Consider the following 27,265-nt stretch of genomic DNA (forward strand, 5'->3'; position numbering starts at 1 on the left):
CTGATACACAAGAAATAAGGTTGCTTTTTGTACATTGCACGTCTGAGGGCCATTTGGGTAATCACTAGGATATTAGAGATATCTTTATCTTTTTCTATAAATAAATGTTGAAGAGTACACAACAACATCAAAGGTACATGTAATACTGGTATCACAACATTGAATCACGACACATTTTAAGTGTTTTCCACCACATTTATTGAGAAATTTATTGTTACTCAAAAAACGTGCTAGAGACACATGTACAAACTACTAAAAATATATGTTTTGGTTTTTCCTTGGTCTGAGTTACTTAAGTGTTGTTTCATACGTTTGGAAGACAAAATCCAAATCTTGGGTAAACGTGTATCACCAAGAATCAGAAAACTAACTTATACATACACTCAATACAGTTAGACAATGAAGAGTTTGCAAAAACTAGGCATTCTATACATTTTTTGCTTACATCATTCAAATAGTCTCCAAAATATTGTTCCTGGCTCAATTTTCGTCATTTGTTTATGAATACAAATGTGAAACAAAATGAATTGGCTTGAACTAATTTGTAATTGTGTAGGTCATAGAGTTATTGCCACAATAAAATGTTCTAGATTATCATATTGAAAAATGGCTGATAAAGGTTTTAAACATCTATTATCAAAAACAGTGAATAAAAATAATTCCGAGCTTTTTACGTGACTACACCAGAGTACAAAACAGAGTACAAGAATTTTGCCGATCCCTTAGTTTTTACGTAGCACATCTAGCATATTATATAGAATTCTTGTTAAAAACATGACATTATCATATTGAACTGAAAAAATCTTTGACATCACTTCATCTAAAAATTATCTAAATACACAGAGTTAGAAATTTACCAATCAAGTAGAATTTAACATGTGTATGTTTGAAGCTATGGCAAGAATACACACACACACACAACAATTACCACTTACTAAGTACCAGTAGAACACAAGTGTTATAGGCAGTGAACTAAAGCTTTAATCATTTATAGAAAAATTCAATCCCTTTGGATTAGTAACAAAATATACTTTTTACAGTCTCCTTTTCTTTCAAGTCAAATTGGTTGGTATAAAAAGGTGTTGCATTGATTGTCAATGCAGCATTACAGTTTACGCTTTGCCAACTTATTCATTCTTTAGCCTAGAAAATTATCTGCTAGAACTGCTTATGATCTATCTTCAACTGGAATTGATCAATTCATCAACTGTTGTGATTGGTCAATAAGCTCATTCTTAAAGTCTGATTGGTGAATTATAGGCAATTTAAACCTATAGCAAGTGAGCTCTCAGCCAGAATGCCCCATCAGATGTGTCTCCAATTGTAATTGGTCAATTCATCTGAATTGTGATTGGACAATCAACACATGAGCTGTGATTGGTCAATCATCTCAGACATAGCTGTTGGCAATCTTACTCGAAGCCAATAGCCAGAGCTTGGAACTAGAAATTCCAGTTAACTTTTTGACTGGAAGACACAGAGTTAGGTAACACCATTTTTCATAATCCCTGAGCAAAGCAATTAATTAATAATGACAATTACTTGATTTATCCTTAATTGTTTATAATATTTCATCTGAAAATAGTAGAAAGTAACAAGATCGTTGCAGTGTTTACAGAATTGCAGCCTTAAAATTCACACTATCCTATCACTCAAACTTTTAGTAATTAGTAAGCTCTATATCCTGATATATATAATGCACTTCGTCTAGATAGAAGAAATATTGAACCTTCGACACACTCCCATTATTGCAACTGATACCCTAGTATCACCTTTGGTCAGATGCCTCTAACATAACAACAATCTACAATTCAACATCCATTTTTTGTGTGTTTACCCTCACTACATTTGTATTGATAAGGCACAAACAGGCACTGCCAAGGTGCCCTATATGATTTCATCAGAATGTCACTATTCCCTCAAAATTTCAGAAAAAGGTGCCCAAGCTGGATTTAAATGATGTATATGGTGAGTACATCGATGAAGGTTAGACATCCATGTAATATGGTGAGTGCTTCCTTTTCAGTTCGAAATTTGCCTGCAGGAAATAACTTTTTAAAAGGTTCAAACTAAGAATTTTAAAACATTCCAAAATTTTGTGGACGCCCTTTTTTGTTTGAATGTTCATTCAGACACTTGTATGCCTACGTGGCACAAAGGGCAGAAAGATTCTTTGCTGTTTCAGTAGAGGGGTGCTAAATGCAGTAACTCAACAGTATGGCGGGATCAATACCAGTAAGTACAAAAAGCCAAGTGCACATGTGTGTGCATGTCAAAGTTTAAGGCCCTGGTCATTTTTTGTCTCTATACCAGGCGTCTTCAACATTTGACACTGCACATGCACATAAGGAACAGTGAACTGACTTATAACATATCATTCTGGTCACTCCTGTTTCTTTTACAGAAAGTGTTCAATATAATTTTGAAGGGAAGTTGAAGATAATAATTATGGGTTGGCACTTGTGAGGAAGGTTAGGACGGTAGGTAGAACCGTTGCGTTGGGATTCGCTGTTGCGTTGAGCGTGAAGTTAAGCGTCGCGTTTGTGGCAGCGACAACCATAGCCACAGGCTCCTGGTACAACATGCCTGGGACAGAACAGATCAAAATTGTAAGAACTCAACACAACAACAATCAAACAGTAAACTTAGCAAAGTAAAAGCGACTGATAGGATAGAACGTTTTTAGTGTCTCTAAATCCAAAAATACTCTTTGCACATTATTGTCAATGCTCATAATTCCTCTGCTGACCCTATGACTGCCACTGCATTAAAAATTTATGGATATCTACTAATGAAGCATCAGGTGTTTAAGACATTCTTGAGGTTTTCAGGTCTTGATAACACCTTACTTTAGACCTAAGATCCTACCGCAACTTTGTTGCATAGGTCAACACCATATTTTTAATGTGGTACCCTGCTGAATTATGAGAGTTAACATCACATTACTTGCAGAATACATTACTTTTAGTGTGCAGCCGATAGTTTGGGTACTATAGACTAGTTCTAATGAAAACTTTTGCGACTACAGAAAAGTTACAACAAACACATCCAACAGTCCATAAACAAATTAAGAATGAAAATCTATCAGTGAAATTGAAAGTTAGGAAGCAAAATATGGCAAGCAATCATTTAAAATATGAAGTGAGTGCAAAGATTTAGAGTGAGTTGATTAAATCTATTGATTAGAACTGTATAAGCAAAAGTAGACGTATACCTTCACAGTGAAAAGAAACACCAAAGAAATGATACCTGCTAATGAAGCAGTCATGAAGCAAGCAACAGAACCCGCCACCAAAGCTCTCATAGCCATGTCGGCTATATCTCCCCTTCTCTCTGGGGCAAGCGCCCCAATGCCCCCTATCTGCACACCGATAGCACCAAGGTTGGAAAAGCCACACAGAGCATATGTGGCGATAACTTCAGACCGAACCTGGAAAGAGATGGGCTGAATAAAGATGGAGGTAGGAAGCAGAGGGGTTAGTGGAAAAAGCGGTCCAGTCCAGAAGGTAGAAAAAGCCAGTTCCATCTGGGGGTGGAAAATAGGTAGTTATAATGTTAGTAAATTAAGGCGGCGAGATTATGATACCTCCCATGATCCGTTGGGACAGTGACAGATCCGGATCAAGTGATCTTTTTTGCATACACTTTCGATTTTCAGCATTTATTGGAATCTTTTGGAAAAATTTCAAGTTTTTCAAATTTGCTGCATAAAACTTTTAAAAAGCTTTCAAAATACACACTAAGGTGTAGATTTTCTTTTCCTTAGTTTTTGAAAACAATAAATCACTGCTTTGAGGTTTGATACCAATAGTAAATCTTGCAAAACAGATCACAGACACTCTCATAATCTACAGAGAAACACCTGACCACCACAGATCTGTCCTTTTCTTTACATTAGAACTACCTGCTAACGATGCTGTCATGAAACATGCAATGCTTCCAGCGATCAGGGCCCTGACCACCATTTCCGCCAGGTCCCCCACACGGTTGGGAGCCATGGCGCCGAGTCCGCCCAGCATGATCCCCATCGACCCCAGGTTGGAGAATCCGCACAACGCGTAGGTCGCTATGACCTCTGACCTAACCTGTGTAACAATGCATCATGGGAATAATGGGCTTAAGGGATGGGAACATGCAATGTGGGCAACAGTAATAAAACTGAACAGTTAATAACCTGCTCGAAGGTGTTTACAGTAACACCTGGCCAGTGGCCTATGATCACTAAGTGAGCAAACACGGCGGTCTATATGATGTTATACAGTCATGTATTTTCACTGGCCAGGTGTTATGTCATAACAAACATCATAACAACATTATCATCATATAGGCAACTGGCTGATTTGACGTAGCATGAGTACCAACCTCCGTAGAGACCGCTGGCTCAAAAGAATTCGCTTGCTAACCACAGAGTCTGACCCTGCGCGTATCCGTCACGGCTGTTAGTCAGATATTCGTTTCGATTTTGAACGAGCTCGCTGATTGGCCCCATTCGTCTAAGCTCCTCCCCATACCACACTGTTCTTCGTAACGGGTAGGTTCTAAGAACTGTTGCCATGGCGATTTTTTCAAAACTGGACCCGAACAGGGCAATAGAGACACCTTGGAACGAAAAATGGCACCGAACGCAGCTCGAATTGCCCTCATTACGTGATAATGAGACAGCCGTGACGGATACGCGCAGGGTCAGACTCCGTGGTTAGCAAGCGAATTCTTTTGAGCCAGCGGTCACTACGGAGGTTGGTACTCAGGCTAGATTTGACGCTGTTATGAATAAACAAAGGTTCAGACAGAAAAACAAACAATATTAATCCACAAGTGTGTGCTATTGATGAGAAAGAGGGAAAACCAATCAGTGTTAGTTGTGTGGGTCAACTTCAAGGTTCTCCCTGCCCTGTTCAAAGTCAGACTAAAGATTTTTGTTGGATAAAAGGCTTCATAGTTGTTTCTAAATCTGTTGCAAACTTTTTGAACAACACTTATCAAACAAAAAGGCAAATGACATATGATACTCACAGACATTGTAGCACCTACTGCACCGGTTACTCTGTTCTTGATGATCTTGGCCAGAGCTTCGTACGCCACAAACTCGTTGAGGAAGGTTTTTATCCCGATGAGCTCAGCGACCAGACGACAATCCCTCCACTCCACACCCATCATGAACGCCAGGGGCATGAAGACATAGGAACAGATGATCTGTGGGAATATTCAGGATTCTATAGTTATATTTCAGACTGAGGACTCGTAGTACCTGAACATGTACAGGCACGCACAGGTACCAAGGTATAACAGGCCGGTCTGGCCCTGTACTTGTACATTATGTATCTTTAAAAATTTGACAAAGTAAAGTGTGATCTTGAATGATGACATAAACATGAATGTTTGTCTGGACTTAAGGTATCATAATATGCAGAGAAAACATTCAATGGCTTTCTGGAAGATCTTATATCAAAGAAGGTGCTGATTTCACACCAGTACCTTACTATTCCCTCACATTTCCTCAACCTAGCTTTGATTAGGGACTTCCTCTTGGAAGGAACATAAAGCTGGACTCCGGGTCTTACATTAGAGTAGGGTGCGATCACAAGTGGAGCCAACCTAACACAGTTCCTGAGTTTAAGTGTTATGCACTGCGTTGTGCATGTACATGTAGTAGTACAATACTGGTGTGAGCAAGCAAGCAAGCAAGCACTCACCTCAAAAGACAGTATGTCGTAGCCGACCATGCAGCCTATCCAGGACAGGATGCCGTTGAAGAAGGCCAGTAGAGCCAGGAAGGAGATGAGGTTGGCCGCGATGTTTGCCACGAGAGAGATGGCGATCTGAGCACCCGAGGCCACGGCTTCGATCACGTTCCTCTCATCACTGGAAAGAAAAAGGCCAAGAATTTTCAAGTTTGGTACAAAATATTCATTTTTGTGAACTCTATACCCACTCTGATTTGCAGTCAAAACTGCCCAAGAAGGCCACGGGCTGATATCAAATCTGGTCTACTTAATTGTATGTGGACAGGTTGTCACTATACATCTTAATGCTTGTGTCAAAGGGAAAAATTATCTGAGGGACCAGCAAAAAGTGGTTACATTGGCCAGGTGGTCCTTATGTTAAGGTGGTCAATTGTACAGAGTTGACTCTTACAAAAACAAGACTGCCGGGTACACCCCTACATGTATATACGTTCCGTCACTTCTATGTTAGAGTAAGGGATAGGTTGTAACATTGGGGTGTTGGAAGATAGGGATGTAACCTTCGGTGCTCACTTAAATCTTACCCTTTCCCCAGCGGTACATTGTCATCCAGCCTCATGGTCTCCTCCGTCTCCGGGTAGAACAGTTTGGAGACGGCCAGGGCGGCGGGGGCGGACATAACCGACGCCGTCAGGAGATGGGTGGGAGGAACGCCAAACGCGATATACGCACCGAGCACACTTCCTAGTAAGTAACAACAAATATACAGAACAGGTCAGGATGATTTGCTAATGAAAGTTGGCAAAGTGGAAGACAGTCGCCAACGTTTATTCTGTCAAATGAAGGCACTGAAGAAAGTATCATAAATACAAAAAAGTAATTTAACAAAAAAATTCATATTTTGTATCATTCTACTTTTAATAATTTCCTCTTGCTAGTCGTAAAAAAGTTGAACAATGTTTTATAACTAAAAGCTCACATTGTAAGTTGATATGTCATCACTGAATGATACTAATAGGGAACTATTTCTTTCTTGATATATTTTCAAACAAAAGTCCTTGATTCAATTTCTTCTTTACGACACATAGACTCTCTCTCTTCTTTCTGCAATATTATGAAAGTATAGTTAATAAAATGTGTGTAGTAGTACACATGTACCAGCAATAGTGGCAAACCCTCCAGTCATGACTGCATGGAGTTCTGACTTGGTCATGTCCTTAATCAACGGTCGAATCAGCAGTGGGGCGTCAGTCTGAAAAATTAAAAAAAAAAAATCAATACAGAAACTAAAGTTAGTATTGACAGCAAGGATAATACTAAACTTCTTCTTTCAAAGCTTAATGCTTGAGACAAAGCATATTATTTTGCTTTTTCGGTAAGCTGATAGCTCAATGCAGCTCCCCTATTGCTAACTTATATAGCCAAGCACACCAGGTCACTCCTAACTTAAATCGATAGGTGTGCCCCTGACTTTATTGTAATTGATGTCTGAGTTGAGGCCAATCCTGGGATCGAACCTACCTTCAGATTCACAGAATTGGATCAATATGGTGAAGCAGTGGGATCGCTAAAAACTTACGCCAAGGGAACATGTTGTAACAGTTAATCCTATCTATAGTTAGCACTCACTGGACTTCACTTAGCAGCAGAAAGGGGTCACAGTAGACAGGTGAACACTATATACAGGATTTGTAATGTTTGGATCCATGGGGAATAGTGGGAGAAGGTTCAGGAGAAGTAACTTTACCTGTCCAACAAAGATGTTCCCGGCAGCGTTGATCGACTCTGGGGAGGATGTCTCCATGGTCCGCTGTAGTAGCCATGCCATCTTTACTATAACCACCTAAAAATAGGAAGATATATTCTCAGAATTTGAGTAAACCTGAAGTTAAAAAGTTATGGTGTATAGGGCGGTGCCTATCTTTGTTTCTATAGCCCTTGGGCCACCCAGTTGTACTACATGTACATGTATGTGCGATCACAGATAATACTTGACAGCAGGCCCGGGCTTGTCTACTGGTAGCACTTTGTCTTTAACTTGTCTTCCGTGTAAGACAGTGCTGAATGGTAAGCAGTAATTTAAAAGCAGTATATGCACCTTTTTCTCTCATGGTATTGTGAATTAAACCTGTGACATAACTACCACATGCAAAGAGAGCACTCTTCCTACAAGTTGAGTGCTACTGCGGGTTTTACCACTACTGTAAATGCATTGAGTTTGCATGATTTTTATTTCGCGCTAAGGGGAAAATGGAGTGTTTGCGGTGGTTTCAATTTCATGGCAGTGCTATAGTCGCATACTGCTACAGTATTGGACAAAAATGTTCGCAGTGGTTTTAAGTTTGAGGTGAAACGGTCGCTGCCAAAACCGCAAACATAAAACCAGCGCGAACATTTCTGCATTTACAGTATCTAAGATTAAAGACCGTTACCTGCATGACTCCAATGTAGTACAGGACTGACATGACGCTGCTGAAGAATATGATGATTGGCAGCACCTGTCAATCAAAAATAATAGAGTTAGCAAGTCAACCATCATCTTCTCAATAGAATGATATGAGAAAAAGCACTTATCATTGCATCTTTTTTTCCAAATCAGAAAAGAACGAAATCAGAAAGAAATCAAATCAATGTTGTCGTGATGTACTTGTAAGGGATAGGACAGAAGCATTTATTTCTTTAATGTATCATCAACTGTCTTAATTTTGCTAGTTCACTGTTACTCAAAGAGTGCCACATTGAAAATACAGGTCGTATCAATAATGTCTTGAGCACCTGAGAGTATATCTGAATGCATAATGTGCATATCGTAAGGATAACTTATTAAAGGCTGCATTAGTACATGATGATTGTGGATCTCTTTAAATTTCTTTTTCTTGTTGGTCTAAAGGTACCCAAGTGAAATAACTTAGAGTTGGCATTCGTGTACAGTGCAAAATCATTAGGGTAAATGATTGTACACATTTAACGGTTATTCGTTAACTACATAAAAATCAATATACTGTGGTCATTGAGAGCTAGAATCACGTAATTTTACAAGTACACACACACACACACACACACACACACACACACACACACACGCACACACACACGCACACACACACGCACACACACACGTTACCTTATAATATGGAGCAATCTCTAACTTAAATCATCTTTACCAAACCTACCTTGAAGGCAAAAAAGTGGTCTGTATAAGTATCCTTGCCAAACACAAACTTGGATCCCACATCTGCATACTCGATGAAGGACTGGAACTTCTCGCCCAAGAACTGGAAGACGTCGTAGCCCACTTGGGTTCTCAGAATCAGGAGCCCGAATATGAACTGCAGGGCAAGGCCCCATAGCACTGGCCGCCACTTCACCTGATGATTTTACAATCATTGGATCTTATATCTGATACTGTTGTAGAGTTAGTTTATATAAGCCATCAATGACATCAACCCAATATTACTTTGTCACTAGATGCTTAAAGTAATTCAAAATATTAGCTACTAGAATTTTCATACGACAATACTGTATGCATTTTCATGATAATAAAGTTCCCGGCACCTAAATTTCTTGGTATAGTGTAAAAAATGATAAAGTCAGTTCATAGTATTTTTAAGATAATCACAAAATTATGGCACTTGATGTATGTGTTTCCATGTACCATAATACAGAATTCTTTCAACCACAAACTGAAAATACAGCAAAAACCTCTTTAATTTTCCCAAGCCCTGCGTGAGAATACAGGAATCCGACTTACGTGATCAGGATGTTTGGAGAAGATGTAAAGGAAGATGACCATCACCACCAGCCCCGCCCCTGAGATCAGGTTCTGGGTGTTTCGCGCCGTATCCAGGGCGATCCACAAAATCAGACCAATCAAACACAAGACGTAGAAGAGCCTGTGGACAGAAAAGTCACATCAATGGAATCAAATCAAACAGAGAATTATTCATGAACACTAATGGGTTAGTGAAGTCATGCTTGTCTCAAGCAGTGATGTTTATGACTAGTAGGATGAAGAGATGCTGCTACAGTAACAATTAGTTCAGTGCTGAGATGTGTTGATGAGATGATGAGATGAGTGGCCCCCTACGGCCTTGCACTGAGCGAGTTCCTTAAAAAAAGTGTTACGATCAATGTGTAGAAGGCAGACAAGTATGAGCAATCCATGACATCTATGTGCAAGAACATCTAACCCTCGTGGAACAACAGATCTAGACATTCAATAAACAAGCTCATGATAATGAGTGATGACTTGACATAAATCCTCTTTTCATAAGATTGCCCCTGTGACGTTAAAGTCAACACACATAAATTTTATAAATTTTCAGAAATATCCATGAGATATGCACACTTCAGATATCTAGGTGTTCAATACATTCTTGAGAAGGTCTCAACAACACAGTCTTACTGTGGCAGTCTTAGATAGGGTACCTGGCTTCATTATGGTAGCAGACATTGCAATATCTTATCAACATTTCATACACTAATTTTACTTAACATTATATCTATATAGTGTTAATGTTAAGCATACCTTTAAGTTAGTCTTCATCATGCCATATGGTAGTTTAATATGGTGGTCTGACTAAATCGCACTCCTAGCATCCGGCCTGACGGTTAAGGAGGAGGTCATTAACCCCAGCCAGTGAGAAATTTGAGTAAACACAGGCAAGTCTTAGGGTAACCGGCAGGACTACAAATGTATGAGAGTTGACGTTACCTCTTGGTCCAGACATTTCCTGTCACCGTGAAAACGTGCTTCAGGCAGTGTTCGTAGATGTCGTCCCCACAGAATCTGCTGACGTAGTAGTACGCGAGCAGGAACAGCGAGCATCCCGTGATGGCCAACAGACCAATCACGTTCTTACACCCGCCTACTTCCCGGTACCTCAGGTAGTAGTCAATGGCGAAACCCAGGAAAACGATAAAACCTGTGATGGAGTTAAACACTATGGTTTGACACGATAAAAGCACCCAATAAATGGAGTTTTGAAATAATTCTGTACCACAGTACAGTGTTAACAGTCACTGCTCAGTCTATACCTCAGGTGAAACCCAGGAAAACGCTAAAAGCTCTTAGATTAACAGAGTTAAGTAGCTAGGCAAAGTAATGGTCGACCTCAAAGACAGGCCAAATATAAGTTCTAAACAGGAACTATATATGGGGCTCTAGATGTCTAACAAATGATTGTCATTTGCATAAATGACTCACCAATAAGAAGCACCACCCCAAAGGCGATGAGGATATTTTATGATATTTTAAATTATGATAAATAAACAAACAAACAAACTAATGATTGTTATTTGCATAAAAGACTCACCAATAAGAAGCACCACCCCAAAGGCGATGAGGATGTTTTAAGTTCTTTACAATAAAGAAACAAACAAACAAACTAATGATAATCATTGTTATTTGCATAAAAGCCTCACCAATAAGAAGCACCATCCCAAAGGAGATGAGAATGGGTTTCTTGTGCTCTTTATAAACCCCCAGGGCCTGTGTGGACATGCTCGGGCCCCCGCAGCACTTCCTACGTCTCGGCTGTCCATCTCCAGCATCTACCGCTGCGTCGTACGCGGGCGGTGGTGTTCGACTCCTGGGCGCCTCTTGCGGGGGAGCAGTTGGTTCAACCTCTACGTGCACGCTGTCAGGGTCCTAGGAAGGACAAAGTTATACCGAATGAAATATCTGAACTAAATATCAAATTCACTAGAAAGTTAATCTTTGTTCGAAGAAGTCAGTCTGAATCAAAGTTTAACTGCTTTTTCAAAATATCAAAAAAATTGAATGTAAGTGAATCAATTTTATATCTATTCTGAATCAAAGTTGAACTGCAATTGCCAACACAAAAAATTGGACTTACCCAAATTTTCATAAATTACCATTATGATAATAAAGGCCATCTTCATCCAGGTTTTACAACCATCCCCATAAAATTTGGGCGAGTCCAATTTTTTTTGTTAGCAATTGCAGTTCAACTCTAACAGAACAGACATTAAATTGATTCCCTTACGTGAAATTTTTTTGGAAACAGAACTGAACAAGGACGTAACGAAGAACTGTGTAAAGTAAAATAACGTTAACGTTGGATAAATATTAATGTGAAAGAAAATTAGTATATTGATGATTCAGTAATTTTGACAGCAATGTCTACTAACATACATGTATGTCGCCGGGTGTTATTGGGTCCTCATCAATCTGAAGAATGCTTTGACCAACTGTATCATAATCTGAAGTGTGCATACCTCAGTGATAACTGATTGCATATTTTACTATTATTATTAGCGCTTTTAAATTCACTGTTTGTTTAAGGTGGCAGTCCTTAGGGTACCTGGCAGAATGATGAGAGTAGACGTCAGGCTTGAACAATATAACTAATACATTATATACATAACGGTATAAAGAAAAGCCTTAAATTGAATTTTAAATTTTACCGTTTTAGTGAACCTGTAGCATTGTGCTGCTGAGGGCTGGTTTCCTGCAACCTCTGTCTGTGAAAACAAGTTCTTCTATCAGTCCAAAATAAAACATTGATTTCTTAATATGTTTACCTGTAACAAAATTGTTAGGGTCTGGTCCAGACCTGAATGTTTAACCTATATGTCATGTACCTGTAGCTGTACATGTATGTACAATGTACCTGTATACCTGTGCCAGCTGCAGTGTACAATGTACCTGACTGTGTACCGTAACAAACTAACACTGCTCATTACCTAATGTTCCTTATTCTGAGTCAACTAACCAATGTAAACAAAGTTAGTTTTACATGTCAATTCACAACTTTTACTGTGACAGTACTGTACACTAACTTTTGTATTATTCTATCTTATACACAGAACATATTCTATCTTATGTTAAAGGAATTGCTACTTGGTCCTATGGGAAACAGGTACTTAGAACACATACTTGAAAGAGCAACTTGTTCTGAGGAAAAATTTCTAATCAGCAAATAGTAGCTAGATTCTCAAGTCTGTATAGTCATGTAAGTTCAAACTTTCCCCTCTGGTCTCTACTAGTAAGTTACTTGAGTGTGATCAGATTTCAGGTGACTCTAATGTTCCTTTGTGCAATTTGTTTGCTTCATACACCCAGTAAACTCACAGCTTTTTGGAGTAACACCAAATTGCACACTAGCCTGCACTAGCGGTGTACATTTGATCCACTCACACTGGTATGGATACCTAGCCTTACTCTTTTCGATGAGTGTGGTGGGATCTTGAACATGCTTAAGGTGTGGCTCTCTTTAAACACTGAGCACCCGTCCTACTTTACCTCCCATTTGAGATCTAGAGAGTGATACAAAATCTTATTATGATGAATAGTTTTCAACCCAAAATCTGAGTTGAACCTTACTTGCGAAGTTTCAGGTAATTCTATCGACACGCTATCCCCAGGCATCGCAAGAAATCTGACTTCTCACTTCTGCTTGCTGACAACCTAAAAGCGAGTCTGATCGGACTTGGCGATCAACAGTTGTGTGGAACCGCTACTTTTCAGGGAGTCTAACCTTGAAGGTATCCCAGTTCGCACTGGTTTTGTCCAGTGTTTAGTCAACAGGGTACATTGTATGTACACTGTGTTCTCAAATTACCATCTGCAAATGAAGTCCCACCCAGTTAAGTTATCCTTCTCCCTACTGCCCGTAACCAAAACAATAGTCCTTCTCCCTGCTGAGATTACTAGCCCTTTGGCAACAAATAAAGCCCTTCACAAACTTCGGCACATTGGGCAAAAATGAGGGCTGGGCGATAGAGCAATGTACATAACAATGTTAAAAAATCTACAAAAAATGTTTTACCACCTGGCCCTCGTTTTTGCCCAATGTGCCATAGTTTGGAAAGGGGTTTATTTGTTGCCAAAAGGCTTAGTAACGTCAGCAGGGAGAAGGTTAAACTTAGGCAAGAGGTTGTGCTGCTAACTGAGTTGTTTGTTTTGTTTCTTGTTTGTACATTTACGATAGAGCGTCAGTCTTTTTTGATGGAATGAAGTCGTGCATTTAGGGTCTTCTTCTTACTACAAATCAGGTATGGTCAAAAATATTTGCAGTGTTGGTGGAGTGATACGGCTTGCCCTGCATGGTACGTATGTTTTCAAACCGTGCTAAACAAATATACTTTTTAATGTGTCTATGTTGGCTTACTCGCTGTGATTACTACTGAACACTGTAGCATTTGAAGACATGTGATGTGAATGTCTCAAACAAAACAATTCCAAATTGGATAATCATAATCATAGTCTCCCCGTGTATGCAGATCTGAAAGACTAAATTTACCTAAGTATGGAAATCTTTTTTTTTACATTATTTTCTATTCAAAATTTGTATATACCATAACAGCACATTCACACTACAGACTTACAATTCCAGAGATGTATACAGTTACACAATCATTCAATTTGTTATTGTTAGCATGGAAATCTCCCATAAACGAAAAGCAAACATTTGCAATCTTCTAGTTCTACCAATTAACATAACATGAAAATCCCCGTGTCTTCTACTACTACAGTTTTTCTGTAGTACTAGCACAAAGACACTTCTAATTTTATTATCTACCACCGTGGACAGTATACAAAGAAGTTTGTTAACTGCTGTAGAAATAATCTATACTGTCAGGCATTTTTTCTAACCAGCCAGCCATAAAGAATTTTCCCACTGACGTTTTCAAGGTCACTGACAACAAAACAGAGGTCAAATATTTTTCTCCTCAGGCAAAACCTATTGTTTTCAGCAAGGCGTGACGTCTTTGCAGTCACCTTGACCTTTCTCTGTTCTTTATTGCAGGTTACAGAATAACCTGAGACAAAACAATAAATCTCATAAATGATAGGTACTGAGGATATTGACAGAGGAGCTTGTGAATGAGGAAACCCGAGGAACTCATTAGTAACATAAAGTGTATATATCATGAACGGTTAATGTTGAGAGGTACAGTGATTCACTTTATCTTCACGGTAGCAAAATTTCACTGTGTAAGGAAAATCGACATTTTCACTGAACTTAACTTCACGGTGGCAGCAAGTGATCTACAGAACGGATGTGTGAAGGAATCATGAATAGTTAGTAGTTAAGTTACAGCAGTTTTTTTCACGCCGATGATAAGTTCACGGTACAGAGGCGACCGTGAAAAGAGTCAGAACATAAAGTTCAACAGTGAACGAAACAAGAATTACAGTAATAATCTTGGGGCAATTGCTACATGTGAGTGTTAAAGGCACTGAAGGCACAAAATCTTGTAGCCTGAATGTCAGACCTCTGATCCTGGGCCTAACTCAGGGGGACCTGTTGTAGAATTGTCTTGGGGGCATGTGGGTCCTTGAGCTGAGGAGTTGGCATGTGTCACTCTGGCATCCAGGCTAAAAATCTTGGGGGTTGAGGGATCTCCTACAAAAATTTGGGAATTTTTATTTCTACAATTTGACAGGTGTTATTTCCCGTATTTTGGTAGACAATTGCAAATGCTGACTAATTTTTTTTGTAGCAATGTACATACTAGTAATTCTTGGGGACATTTTTTGGAAGTTTTCAGTGGCAATGTTATCATAATGTATATTGGTCACAGTTGAGGGCATCCACTGCAAAATAGTAACGTCCAAAGACACAAATTTTAAAACAGTCCCTTCTGGCAAATATACCAGGTCATTTTCTGTCTATCTAAAAATTAAAGGCCCTCTTTTTATAGATGTAGCTAAGTAATAATACAGTGGTACATTATGTACTTAAGTCTTGCAAGTGTACGTGACAAACATCACTTGTCAACAGGAAGAGACAGGTCATTGACCTTGAATTGGCAATACTGGACAAGGACATCCAACCACAGGTATGCCGTTGTCAACAATGGAGTGTTTTCAGTTCGATTGTAAAATTTTTAGTGAAAATCGTTAAATCAAACAAAACTGCTGAGCTACTAGTATACAGACATGCATACAGAACGACACATTCAAGTTTTTCATATTAATAATCACAATGGCACGTACATGCAGTCTGATTGTGGTTGTTAAACATTGTAAACCTTCTAGTTGACTGTATGTTTTCTGAAAGTTTACTGCCAAACGTATCGAGTTCAGTAGCTTAGAAAATCATAAGAACACAGGGAGTTGGCATCCACCTGAGAAGCTAGGGCACAATTTTTATGTGACGTTAAAAGATACAAAACAGCTATCTTGACCACTCTGATTCTCTAGTCTGAACAGGAATAAGCATTAGGCCAACTTAAAGTGATAACGGTATTTACAAATGAAAGTTTTCTGAACAGTCTTGAAAACTTTGTAAAGTTTGTTGACTTGAGATCGATTCTACAAGAAATACTAACCCTTAATTGACAAATACAATATCTACTATCAATTCTTAAGGTTTTTCTGTTAAAAAAATCTGAATCAGATGCTAACATAGTTAGAACTGTTCAACATACATGTACAATGTAAAATAATTCAAACCAGATGCAATCAAATGCTCTCCAGGATAAAACTCTTCCATATGAAGATTAAATGTAAAGTTAATGACCACTATTACACATCAAAACTATCACGAATGTTAGACTGAGAAAACCACTTACTGTTGTGTGGTTGTTCATTGTAAACCTTCTTGTTGACCATGTGTTTCTGAAAGTTTGCTGCCAAACGTATCATATACCACACTGGCGCACAGTGACACTCAAGATGTCCGGCAAGATTTGAAGATGACCTTGTGATTAATCACAGCGACGGTGGTAGGTGGTGGGCGGAGCCTGGTTTTACTCATGACAACTTCCTCTACAATTCTTAGTTTGAGTGTTATTGAATCAACAATGGTTTTCAGTTGGTGTTGATTGTAAATTTAGTGTGATTGTTGTTGCTAACTTGCTGTAATATATGATGTTTCTGAAGTTTCATTTTGCTGATACTGGATAATACTTTTAAACCACAGATTTAGCCTTACGTGATTATGTGGTAAAAAGTGCACAAAATGTTTCCTGTTCCAAGAAGCCGCTCTAATTTTCTGGACACATCTGAAAACCTGACCTGTAATGTATGGAAAGGGCCTGAACTTAAGCTTTAGGTGATTACCAAGAAAAAAGCTCACCTAGGGCTGAAGTTAAAAGCCCTGTTCTATGAAACCACTCTCATTTCCTGAACACTTTTGAAAAATTGCCACCATTAAATCATGAAGTTCTGTTGACATTGAATTTGTGAAATGACATATGAATGAGATTATTTCCCTAATAGTAATTAGATACAGCTGCAAGAATAAGGGACAAGAGGACCTACTGTTCGGGTCTCTAGAAGTAAGGATGGAAGCTGAGACTGGTATGCTCGAAATTTCATGATACAGTGTATATGTGCAGTTTCACTTAATTATAAATGCTGAAAAGACAAGAATGAATTAATCCGGAAAATTCACAGCAGTTTAGCCATAAGACCAAATTACAACTCAATGCACAAACACAGGCCAGATCAGGTTTTTAGATCTGTCCTTTTGACAAGTTATGATCATGGTTATCTGATTATGAAAAGAAACCAAACGCATTTGTTCTACTTCTAGCTCACTACAGGTGCACCCACGGTGCCCCCTAATAGAATAGAATAGAATAGAGTACTGCAGCCAGTACTCCAATGAACTGGTAACTTTGACTTTTAAATCAATTAAAGCAAAAAGCACAAACAGGCATCATCTCATTGAAAAACATTTGCAAAGCAGTTAATGCTGGTAAAAGCAAAGTTTCTAGATATCATCTTTGATTTTGAATTCTTGGAAATGAAAACGATTTAAAGGAAGTGACTAAATTGAGTCATTCACAGACTGAGTCATAGTCGTGAACTACTCCGAAAACATTCTGATGCTAAGACCCCGTTCATACTAAATCGCGCAAATCGCGAAATCGCCCTGAGTCGCATTCCTTCACACCAGGGGTCGAACGAGCGCGAGTTGTAAAATCGCGTCCAACAGCTTGATTAACGGCGGACGCGTTATTCGATTGTCACCACTCTTGCTGTTGTGTTCAATGACCTTCTTGTACTTCATCTTGAGTTTTTTTACCTTTAATAGTGCGGCATTACTTCCATGTTTTCGCGTATTTGGCCAACTCAGGCAGTCGCCACTTCAGCGTACACGCTCTGGTTTCGGTGGGATCCCTTGAGTTTCTTCTGAATCCCCACATCCCCGAAGATGGCCATCAGTACATGCGTTTTCGTCATTCCATACGCCAAAATCGCCGCCCGATTCTGACATATTTCCGCCGCATTCGGCGTAATATTCCAACAATTTAGGAGGTAGATGAACATCGTATAATGAGCGGAAAGACTGAATTTGCTGATGACCCCTTGACCCATGACCGGGTCAATATGCAAAGTAAAGCGCCCAACGCGCATCAAGGCGATTTCGAGCGTTCATACTAAGTCGGAATGCAGGCAAATCGCGAGTAAACCACCTCCGGAGGTGGTTTCGCGGAACGCGATTTCGGGCGATTTCAAATGCGATTTGGAGCGTTCATACTAAGCCACATTATCGCGATTTACGCGATTTCGCGATTTACGCGATTTAGTATGAACGGGGTCTAAGTGATTCAGAAGTAAGCCAAAAGCCCAGTACATTACCAAATATGACTAACAAACAACAAATGGTGAGGTCCCAAAACATCAGCTGTTAAAAAACACTGTACCTCATGCCCATGCACTGAAGAAATTCCACCACGCATTAGGCCCAATGGGTGACACAGTCCAACAGCTGAAGTAGATTTGTTGATGATCTGACAGTTGGATCCTTGTCAAAGAACCATATGGTTAACTGTGTGGTACCTTAGACTTACCAATGCACTAAATGACCACATAGCACAGTGTTTTGAATTTGCCAGCGTTAAATTCTTTGTAAATTGCAAGTATTTTGACTGTTTTTTCTTAAGTTGTCACACGGTTTAACTTTGTGTTACTCAAATTTCCTGACACTGTGAGAATAGAGTTTGTATGCTACCTACTAGTATCTTAGATTATTTAGAAGGCAGAAAAAATGTTTGCGATGTGAGAAGTTTACAAGAATAGCAAATGTCTTAATCAAAAACATGCCAACATTTAACAATTACAGCACTAGATCTAGTATATACAAATGTAAAAGCCTCTTGAATTACCCAAAAAGATTTATTGTACCTTTGATACAAATTACATCTGTTTATTCTATGCTGAATATTTTGATAATGAAATACAGCTCCAATTATTCTAGCTAGTAAAATTTAATTACTTCTAGTATCCAGCTTAGTTTTCATTGTGATTTCTAGCTTGCCTGGAGCAAAAGCCAACATTGTTGTGGGTTCAGGTGAAGGTGAATGTAAACAATGCAAACACTGTCTTTTGTTTTGGAGCATGTTCTAGTAACAACATAAGCGGCTCATCCATATCCTAAGTATATGATTATGCATCTGTTAAAAAACAGTGTATTTGAAGTTGTCACTCTGTCTTACATGTTGTCCTATGTTTCTAATAAAGTACAGTAGTTCAAGAAATATCATGGCAGCCTTGTTCTTTTTTACCTGATGAATATTAGTTAAGATTATCGAGTAACTTTTAATAGCTCACAATTTGAATTTCTGAAAGTCATTAATAACTCGATGACTGTTGATAAAACTTAATTAAGTGTTTTTAGACCAAAATCAAATAATATAAATTTTTCATAGATATTCAAACAGTCAAATTCTCTACTGTATATGAAGATGTCAAGATTGGCAGAAGATATAGAAAGAAAAAAAAAACAGAGTTGCCACTGTCAATAAATGCTGGGTAGAAATTATACTGTAAACTCGTTAAAAATCTTAGCACTTAGATTTGGGGTCGATGAGTGAAATCAAGAGTCCGCAGTTATATCTTTAACTTCTTGGTTAAAATATTAAATCGTAACACAATTAGAAGACAGAACGTACACTGTGATGCATGCATGATGAGTTTGCGGTGAGAAGTTGGCACAAATACCATCATGTGCACATGGCAGTGAGCACTTGAAGGTCTTTCCTTGTAAGTTGTAGTAACAACAGAACAGAAAGCAAGACGTTTGTGCATGTGGGTGCCTATGAGTTACACTTTCGAGAACGAAGATACAATAAATACTGCAGATACAGTAGTAAACATCTCACACACCGGTTTCAACGTCTTCTGTTCCTGGGCATCATCTGGTGGTTGGACGTGCTTATGCACATCCTTTATCATTATCCCTCATTGTATAAAATCAATGTTAGGAAATTGCGCCAGGATACATGCAACAAGTAAAAGAGTCCCTACAACAGCCTCATTACTCAGATGGGTAGATGAATAAATATAATCGTTACCATTGACAAGTCTCCAGAAATTTGACCCACATTTTGGAAATTCTAGATCTAAACCAAGAAGGTTAAAAAAATAAATTCAACCGCCTTGATCTAAAATTTGGTATTCATTTTCGATCACAAATGTATTAGGGCAGCGGATACTGATACCAAATACTCAAAATAGTTCATTTCAGTAACATATTGTCCAACACAACGTTTGTTTACTTCTGAATCAGATCAAATAAAAACAACAACATCCACTGACCCGAGGTGACCCCTTCTCGTCCAGACTGATGACCACGTCTCTCCCCTCCGCTACTCCGGGCTGGTAGCGTGCCCTGGGCCCCCCTGGACTCGACATGTCTCTCAAACCTCACTGACAGTCCTAAACAAGCAGCTAGAAGGATCAAAACTCCTTCTAAACATAGTCTAGACAACCTAAATCAAGTTCTGTTCAGCTAAAGAAAACAAGGCCTTGTCCTACTCCTATCCCGCTGGCACTCATAAATTATTCCAAAGTTCAGAGCAAACTTCTAAAAGAGCAAGGAAATAGAAATAAATCAATCAACACAATAACTGGTTCAAAAATATCTCATGCATTTGGAAATATATGATTTAAAGAATATTGCAGTACCACATTTTGTTGCGGTACGTCAAAATCACAGAAAAAATGATACTGACCTTTGACCTACTAATGGTCTCGTTCTCAGGGTAATGTGAAGAATACCCTGGATACGAGAGTGAACTGGACGGTCTTCGATTGGTTGATTTTAACATGTGACTAGTTTTATCCAATCGGATCGCAGATTTTCAGATTACGTCTTCCCGCCTTTGGGTCCAAGATGGAGGGAGGGTAAGTTGAATCTGGTTATTCGTAAACTAGCGGAATTCTACGATTTGCTACAAAATCAAAGCAAAGTTGGAGAAATTAAGAAAGTTTATACGCAACGGACAGCCTTCCCGACAAAATGTGACCAACTTTGTACCCATACTAAGGTAGGAACGTTTGAAAATGGCCGAAGAATATTTGGCAAATTCTTCCAGACGGCCTGACAATGCTTTTGCTAGTTTGGGTGTCTCTTTTCAACAATGATTCTGTTGAATTTGCTCCATTAATAGGTTCTGCATGTAACGATCTAAATGTTACCTATGTAAGGAATATGGAGGATATAACGATGTTCATAAAACTGATTCTTTAGCCTAGTTGTTTACTTGTTTATCAAACCATGACGGTCCTACTAACAAACTTGGTCGTGCAAAAGCGACACCATGCGGCTCTTATGGTTATCGATATGTTATTCATCTGCGATATCGTGAATATTGGCTTCAAGTACCAACCTGTTTTGATACCTAGTTATCCTTTTGGATTGATGATATTTTTTGGCGAAAGTTTAAACCAACTGTACCCCAAAACACACAAATACAAAACAATTATCAACGATCAATCAAAACAAAACAAAACACACAAACAGTCTAATGCTGAAGAGAATGTACATCCATTACGTGTGAAAATGTGGTTATAACACATCAATTTATAAAGTATAGTAGTTTGTAATGTTTGGGCCAATAGTACCCCCCCCCCCAAAAAAAAACATACATGCAACAAACACACCAACAATCAATTTATCAAACTACTTTTGTCAAATGCTGAAGGAAAATACTAAATCGTAGGGAAATGTGGCTTGAAACATCATTTTGCAAATGTTTAAGTAGAGTAGAATAGGGTAACTGCTATATTAAAGTTGAAAGTTGTTTACTTGGTTAGCCATTCAAGCATATAACAATAAGGGGGCGGGTCCATTTCACTGGTCCAATGGCTTCACTATTGTGGCCATTGTTCTTTTACCCATTGTTTAATTACTGTGCCATAAGTGTCAGATATCAGGACCCTATTGCTGCACACGCCAGGGGGTAGGTACTGCCTTGTTGTACACTTTCTTGGCAAAGTTTGTGAAAAACTGTCTCTTTAACTAAACTTTAGTTGTTGCGATGACTTTTATGTGTTATTTAAACCATCTGAGTAAGCTACTGATTACTTTATTATGCCCATGAAAGTTTTGATTTTGAAAAGTGCTTACAGGACTATTTGTATAGCCAAAGAGTTATACAGATAGTTATACTGAAAAAACATAATTTTTTATATTTCTGTGAGGAATTGATATTGATCATGATATGACAATCAAGATTAATCATTATTTTATACAATTTTACGTAAGGTGAATATTGCTGAGTTTGATACAGTTCACATATGATCAAACAAGTTTGTACTTGGAGAGATTTGTATTTGTGATTTGTATTTATTGAGAATGAAACAATTCATTACACTGGGCAGGCAGGGGTTTTTCTATAAAAATTTAATAAGAGGGAGCACACATAGACAAGGGAGAGAATTCTATGTATTTATGGAAGGATCAATTGCTGAGTGAAGGCTGTATCTGGATATTAAGCTTAAATTTGAATTCGACAAGGGGGCGCTGGGCTGAAACAAGAGGGGGCAGCGCCCCTCTTTCCTGATTTAGATGAAGCCCTGCTGGGTCAGCCAAGGCAGCTCTCGCTGGTGGAATACAAAGCTCTCACTGATAAAGCTGACCCACAAAAGTACAGACTAGTGCACAATGTTGGAGTTGATGGATTGATGGAGTTGATGGTTTATTTATAAAGTAATGATATGAATTATGTCACAACATGCATCTGTAACGATAGAGGAATGACAACATATGTGCTGGATTATCTGGATATGATTTTGCCAGTCTGCTGAAAACTTGTTCGCTAACCACAAGTTTTGTTCTTGCAGTTGCTCCACCTGCCCATTCTGCTATGAACTGCAGTAAAGGCATCAATTTTCCAGATAAAGATATTGGTAGGTACTAGTTACTAGGTACAAGTAGTATCAAAGAATGGTTGATGATGATACGTTGTTCTGAGTTTAAGGGACAAACTGGAAGAAAGTTGTGTGAATCTGAGCTTTCCTTAACTTTGTTTTATACAAGTTTGTTTAATAGACTCTAGCCTACAGTCGTATCATAGCGAACAGTTTTGTGAACATCTTTAGTCTTTTAGTTGCCATAGTTATCTAGTTTTCACCCTTTGTCCTGATATTACCACAGTGTACTACAGGCAGGTCAATGAGCCAAGATGTCCATGTTAAATCCCAGCACTAGAGTTTTTAATGTCTAATCCTTAGCTAACTCATTCAGCTAATGTAACATTTAGCAAATGTACAGTCACGATAAAGTAGATAGCAATAGAATAGATAGTTGTCTGTCGGTTAACATGATATAAACTTTTCATCTATTAGTATTACCACAGGATCGTGAGCAGAGATGTCCATGTTGAATCCCGGCACCAGCCTCCACTTTGATGGACAGGCACTTCAGGACGAGGCTGAGGCAGAGTTCGAGAAGGAGGACAGGGAGAGGGAGAAAGAGGTCAGGGGTCACAATCAGCCAATGGGCTGCCTTTTTCAAATTCCATCTCTCAACCTTTGTTCATTCAACTGACCAACGGGTTGCTTTCTTTCAACTTCCACCTTGTGCTATCAAAATGTCTTTATTCCTCATTTGTCTGTTTTGTCGTCTGTGTGAAAGTGGTTTTGAAAGTTGGTTTGTATGAAGGCATGCATGTACAGTGTGGATAGATAGATGGTAACAAGTCCAAAAGTGATCACAGTGGTCTTGAACCACAGTTTATTTCACAGGAGAGCTATTTTTCCCCTGGTTGTGACAGGTAAGACAGACATTATATACAGTATAACTGTATATACAGGTTTATTGTATTGGGGAAGTTTCCCTAGCTCTTTTCGACAAGTAGACTGGAAAGTTGACCATTGCTCAGACTGTGGGCTTTTCCAGTAGAGTGTATGTCGGGTGAGCGACCTCAGCCGGGATCCGAACTCCCGACATCTTGGTCCAAAGGCGAGGTCAATAACCGCAGGACTACGCACGCTACACACCCCAGGATTTCAAGGATGCCTTAACACCAGTACACGCTCCATTTCTCAAGTTACTGAGTACAAGTCCGAAAGAGTGTCTGATATCCGTTTAACCTGTAGACCTGATGGTCCATAGGATTTATTTATTTATTTCATTTATTGAGATTCACCACAGTTGTTTGGAAGGATGGACATAACAGGTGACTGTCACCTCTTCCCTAGTCCATACTGTAAGGTTTGAACCACTCACACCGGGACGGACCCCTACTCTTTTTGATAAGTGCTGGGATTATTTAAACATGCTTGAAGTGTGGTACTCCTCAAACATGGTACCTCCGGCTTTACGTCCCATCCGAGAAGACATTCCCTATTAGGCCTAAACGAAGCTAGGTACTCATTTTCAACTGAGCCAAGTGTGGAAATACATGTAGGTGTAAAGTGTCTTTCCCAAGGGCACAACATTGGGGACTGCCAAGGATTAAACCATTTTCCTGGGTTATCGTGACAAAGGAACTGTCTGATGTCTTGCAGTAATGCTTGGGGATTTTGTAGTCTTTGCCCTGCTTAAAGTGTGTAGCTTAAGAGATGAACAACTAGGACAGTTGGTGAGGATCCCAGCAAGGCACTGACCAAGGATCAGGTGAGGGAGGTAGAAAAAACAAAAATCATCTGAAACCAATTTAGGAAAGATATTCAAGTTATCAAAATTTCTGAACAAGAGGTAATGAAAGTTTTAATGAGTAAAGCTTAGTTTTGTTGTTTTGGTAGATTGGCTGTCTTGCAACTGTGTTAATCTCCAAGCAGATGTAGAGAGGCAAAATTATAGCATTTTTCAAGCTCCTGGTTTCGCAGGCCTTTGGCATTGAGAGCTTGAGAAATGTTACGATTTTGCCATTCTATATCTGCTTGGAAATTGGATATGTGTATTGAGTACTAGCCCTACATATGATTATGAAACAAATGAACACTCAAAGAAATAAATCCTACCACAAAAATGACAAAGTAGCACCAGAAAATGATGAAAACATTGCCTGATCATGAGGATTAGCGCCATTTTAGAATCAAAGCAAGGCCGCAATCTCGCCACCTGCGTAACTGCTTGCGAGAGTTGGATGACGTAATTGGATTTCAGGGACATAATTATTATAATTTATAGTAGGTCAGCCATTTTGATTTTTTCTAGTCGGTGTCTGCGGTGGAAACTTTTCTATTCCATTCAAATGAAGAAATTGAGTGTGAATCTCTTTGATTTAATCAATCCTTGGCCAATCAAGGCATCCTTAGACGAAAGATGGTGTAAAACTTGGAGGATTCTTGGACACTCATTTGGTGGAAAAGCAGCTGTAGTGAAATTAGATAAGAACTTATCTTCCAGTGTGCACCACTGATTTGTGATGAAGAAAAATCTATGAGAACGCACAAACGTAGATACACGTGACCAGGGAACTACATTGTTTTGGCCTGAAGAAGATAATCATCAGCGTCCTCCTGGATTTAGATAAGACATTGGGTATGTAAATAAACTACTTTACTAATCCCACCCCCCCTTTCACCTCCATTCATGGAGAAACTCCATGTTTGTCTGCAGCTAGCAAGGCTTGAAACTGCTTATTCTCTTCGGTTAAAGTAAACGTTGTCTAGGATACGGCAGCTGAAGAAGAAAAGTGACCCCTTAAAATTAGCGCTGTTATAGACAGATAGCTTTTACCTGTCGCAGTGTCCTTTGTGTTAAGGCAGCCACTGAGGACGTCTTGAGATATACTAAAGACTGCGATAGCTTCCTGGGGGATTCTTCAGGATGTGCTTGCTTACTTCAGGTGGGGTGAAAAGTTTTGTTAGCACCTGTTAAGAAGAACTTTTTGCACTTTGCTTCATATATATAGTTCAGGAAAACCTTTAGCACACTGAAGTAGCCATTTGATACCCAATTCAGTTAGACAGTAGGCAGAAAGATAATCTATGGTGCATGTGTATTTGGGTACGGTGTCTTTGGGATGTTTGTGACACATTTATACATAATGATTTTAAGTTGAAATGAATGTGGTTGTATTGGAATATTCAATACATGTGTTGAACTTGAAGAAAAGAAAATTCACCTTGCAAACAAATATTACTGCTATAAAGAATTTCCAATATATTTGATATAGTAGTAAGGATTGTTTTACTATGTCGTAATCTTATGTAGAATTGCAGTTTGAAACTTCATTGAAAGGAGATTCTTACGTTGATTCTATTATCAAAAACTTATCATACTTGTTATACTTATTTCCGGAATTGTGACATAAAGATTTCAAATGTACATGTACATTCATGTGTCTATTCATATCAAGGTAAGGATAAGAAAACATGCAATTTGTTGGAATGTCAGGATTCCAGGGCTGTTTTCAGAATGCCAGCTCATTCACTAGAGCTGTACTCTGCAGTGAAAGATAAAATTCTGAAGAAGTTTCTGGTTACAGTTGCACAATACAAGTCCATAAACCTGCATAGGCCCCACATGCAGAAAGATAACAATCCTTTAGAAAGTGTTCTATTCTAAGAAAACACAGAAGATGGCTCAGACAATGCTGTATCTAAACTCCTTTATCAAGAATAGAAAGTGCTAAAAAAGGGTGAAAGAGAAAGACAGTCTTAGAACTGATGGTAGTCAATGATAAGGGGATGCTTTTAGATGCCTCGGTTTTTATCTGAGAGGTTTAAGCCTTTTAGATATTCTCAGGAGAGAAAGTATGTCTCCAGTGGTAGGTATGTCTTTGTGTTTGTGCATATTACAACTTAGAGAAACCCTAACGTAGCGTGAGATAGCATTCATTCTTTAGCATTCTCTTGCCTTAATCAAAACAAGCTTTTGTGCATAAAAAGGCGCACAATAGGGAGAAGGTTAAAAATGATAATATAAGACAGTGTGGCATTTGTGACACACACATATGGGTAAAAGTTTACTTTGAATTGAAGTAGGTCATCGGTTGTAGGATTCCCTTTTTTCCATGATGACAAACCTTTTGAGAAAGTTTTAGTTTGTTTAGTTCCATTTTGTCTAGACTAAACCGTGTTCGTCCTTGTGTTCAGTTAAATACCTTTCTATACAGTCAAATTGTTCTACAGTATTCTGCACTGTGGCCACTTTTCGTTGGTCCCTTGGATTATTTCCCCCACTTACTCAAGCAAAAAGACCTATACTGACCATCTGTTTACGTCTTTGATAATTTTTTCCAAGTTACTGTAGTCTATATATCGGTGTGACTGCATTAGCAAATGGAGAAGTAATGTGGATAGACCAAAAGAAAATGGACAGCTATCATACATGTTTGTGAAAATGTTGCTGATGATATGTTAACGGTTAGGGCCTTTTTTCTTTTTTCTTCTGTAGCTGCCAGGTACATGTGTACAGGTG

The 27,265-nt window shown here is 38.8% G+C and overlaps 2 protein-coding genes and 1 long non-coding RNA gene across 5 annotated transcripts in view; 1 reads left to right on the forward strand and 2 right to left on the reverse strand.

Annotated features, from left to right (window-relative positions):
* Positions 1-174: 174 nt before the first annotated feature.
* On the reverse strand, positions 175-20,606 carry LOC136425035 (solute carrier family 28 member 3-like). 3 transcript variants are annotated; one of them, XM_066413761.1, is made up of 14 exons: positions 20,206-20,606; positions 12,114-12,170; positions 11,109-11,334; positions 10,399-10,609; positions 9,436-9,577; positions 8,858-9,052; positions 8,117-8,182; positions 7,432-7,527; positions 6,843-6,936; positions 6,269-6,428; positions 5,694-5,862; positions 5,014-5,193; positions 3,250-3,430; positions 175-2,586 (listed from the first exon to the last, which is right to left on the reverse strand). In XM_066413761.1, exons 1-14 carry the CDS (start codon positions 20,299-20,301, stop codon positions 2,447-2,449), a joined length of 2,013 nt encoding a protein of 670 aa, XP_066269858.1. In that variant the 5' UTR covers positions 20,302-20,606; the 3' UTR covers positions 175-2,446. The 3 variants fall into 3 exon arrangements, with proteins under 3 accessions (XP_066269858.1, XP_066269857.1, XP_066269859.1); XM_066413760.1 differs by lacking the exon at positions 3,250-3,430 and adding an exon at positions 3,905-4,085 and having other exon boundaries at positions 20,206-20,605; XM_066413762.1 differs by lacking the exons at positions 3,250-3,430; positions 20,206-20,606 and adding exons at positions 3,905-4,085; positions 16,230-16,353.
* On the reverse strand, positions 2,587-3,239 carry LOC136425072 (uncharacterized). Its single transcript, XR_010753977.1, has 2 exons — positions 2,895-3,239; positions 2,587-2,844 (listed from the first exon to the last, which is right to left on the reverse strand). It is a non-coding gene; the product is annotated as an uncharacterized lncRNA (long non-coding RNA).
* A 131-nt stretch (positions 20,607-20,737) lies between the features above and the next one.
* LOC136425041 (centrosomal protein of 152 kDa-like) overlaps positions 20,738-27,265 on the forward strand; it is a 36,479-nt gene continuing 29,951 nt past the window's right edge. The window contains exons 1-3 of the mRNA XM_066413788.1: positions 20,738-20,793; positions 22,735-22,800; positions 23,250-23,368. Of these exons, the coding sequence (XP_066269885.1) occupies positions 23,264-23,368 (105 nt within the window). The 5' untranslated portion in view covers positions 20,738-20,793; positions 22,735-22,800; positions 23,250-23,263. The remainder of the gene's footprint in view (positions 20,794-22,734; positions 22,801-23,249; positions 23,369-27,265) is intronic.

The sequence above is a fragment of the Branchiostoma lanceolatum genome, chromosome 19 (assembly GCF_035083965.1).
Source record: "Branchiostoma lanceolatum isolate klBraLanc5 chromosome 19, klBraLanc5.hap2, whole genome shotgun sequence".
Taxonomy (NCBI): domain Eukaryota; kingdom Metazoa; phylum Chordata; class Leptocardii; order Amphioxiformes; family Branchiostomatidae; genus Branchiostoma; species Branchiostoma lanceolatum.

Bases quoted from the DNA above. Each gene is read 5' to 3' on its own strand.
- LOC136425035 (XM_066413761.1), bottom strand. From the start codon at position 20,301: ATGTCGAGTCCAGGGGGGCCCAGGGCACGCTACCAGCCCGGAGTAGCG. The intron at 12,171-20,205 runs GTCAGTGGATGT...TTGTTTTCACAG, and splicing joins ACGAGAAGGGGTCACCTCGG to ACAGAGGTTGCAGGAAACCA. The intron at 8,183-8,857 runs GTAGGTTTGGTA...TTTGATTGACAG, and splicing joins ACCACTTTTTTGCCTTCAAG to GTGCTGCCAATCATCATATT.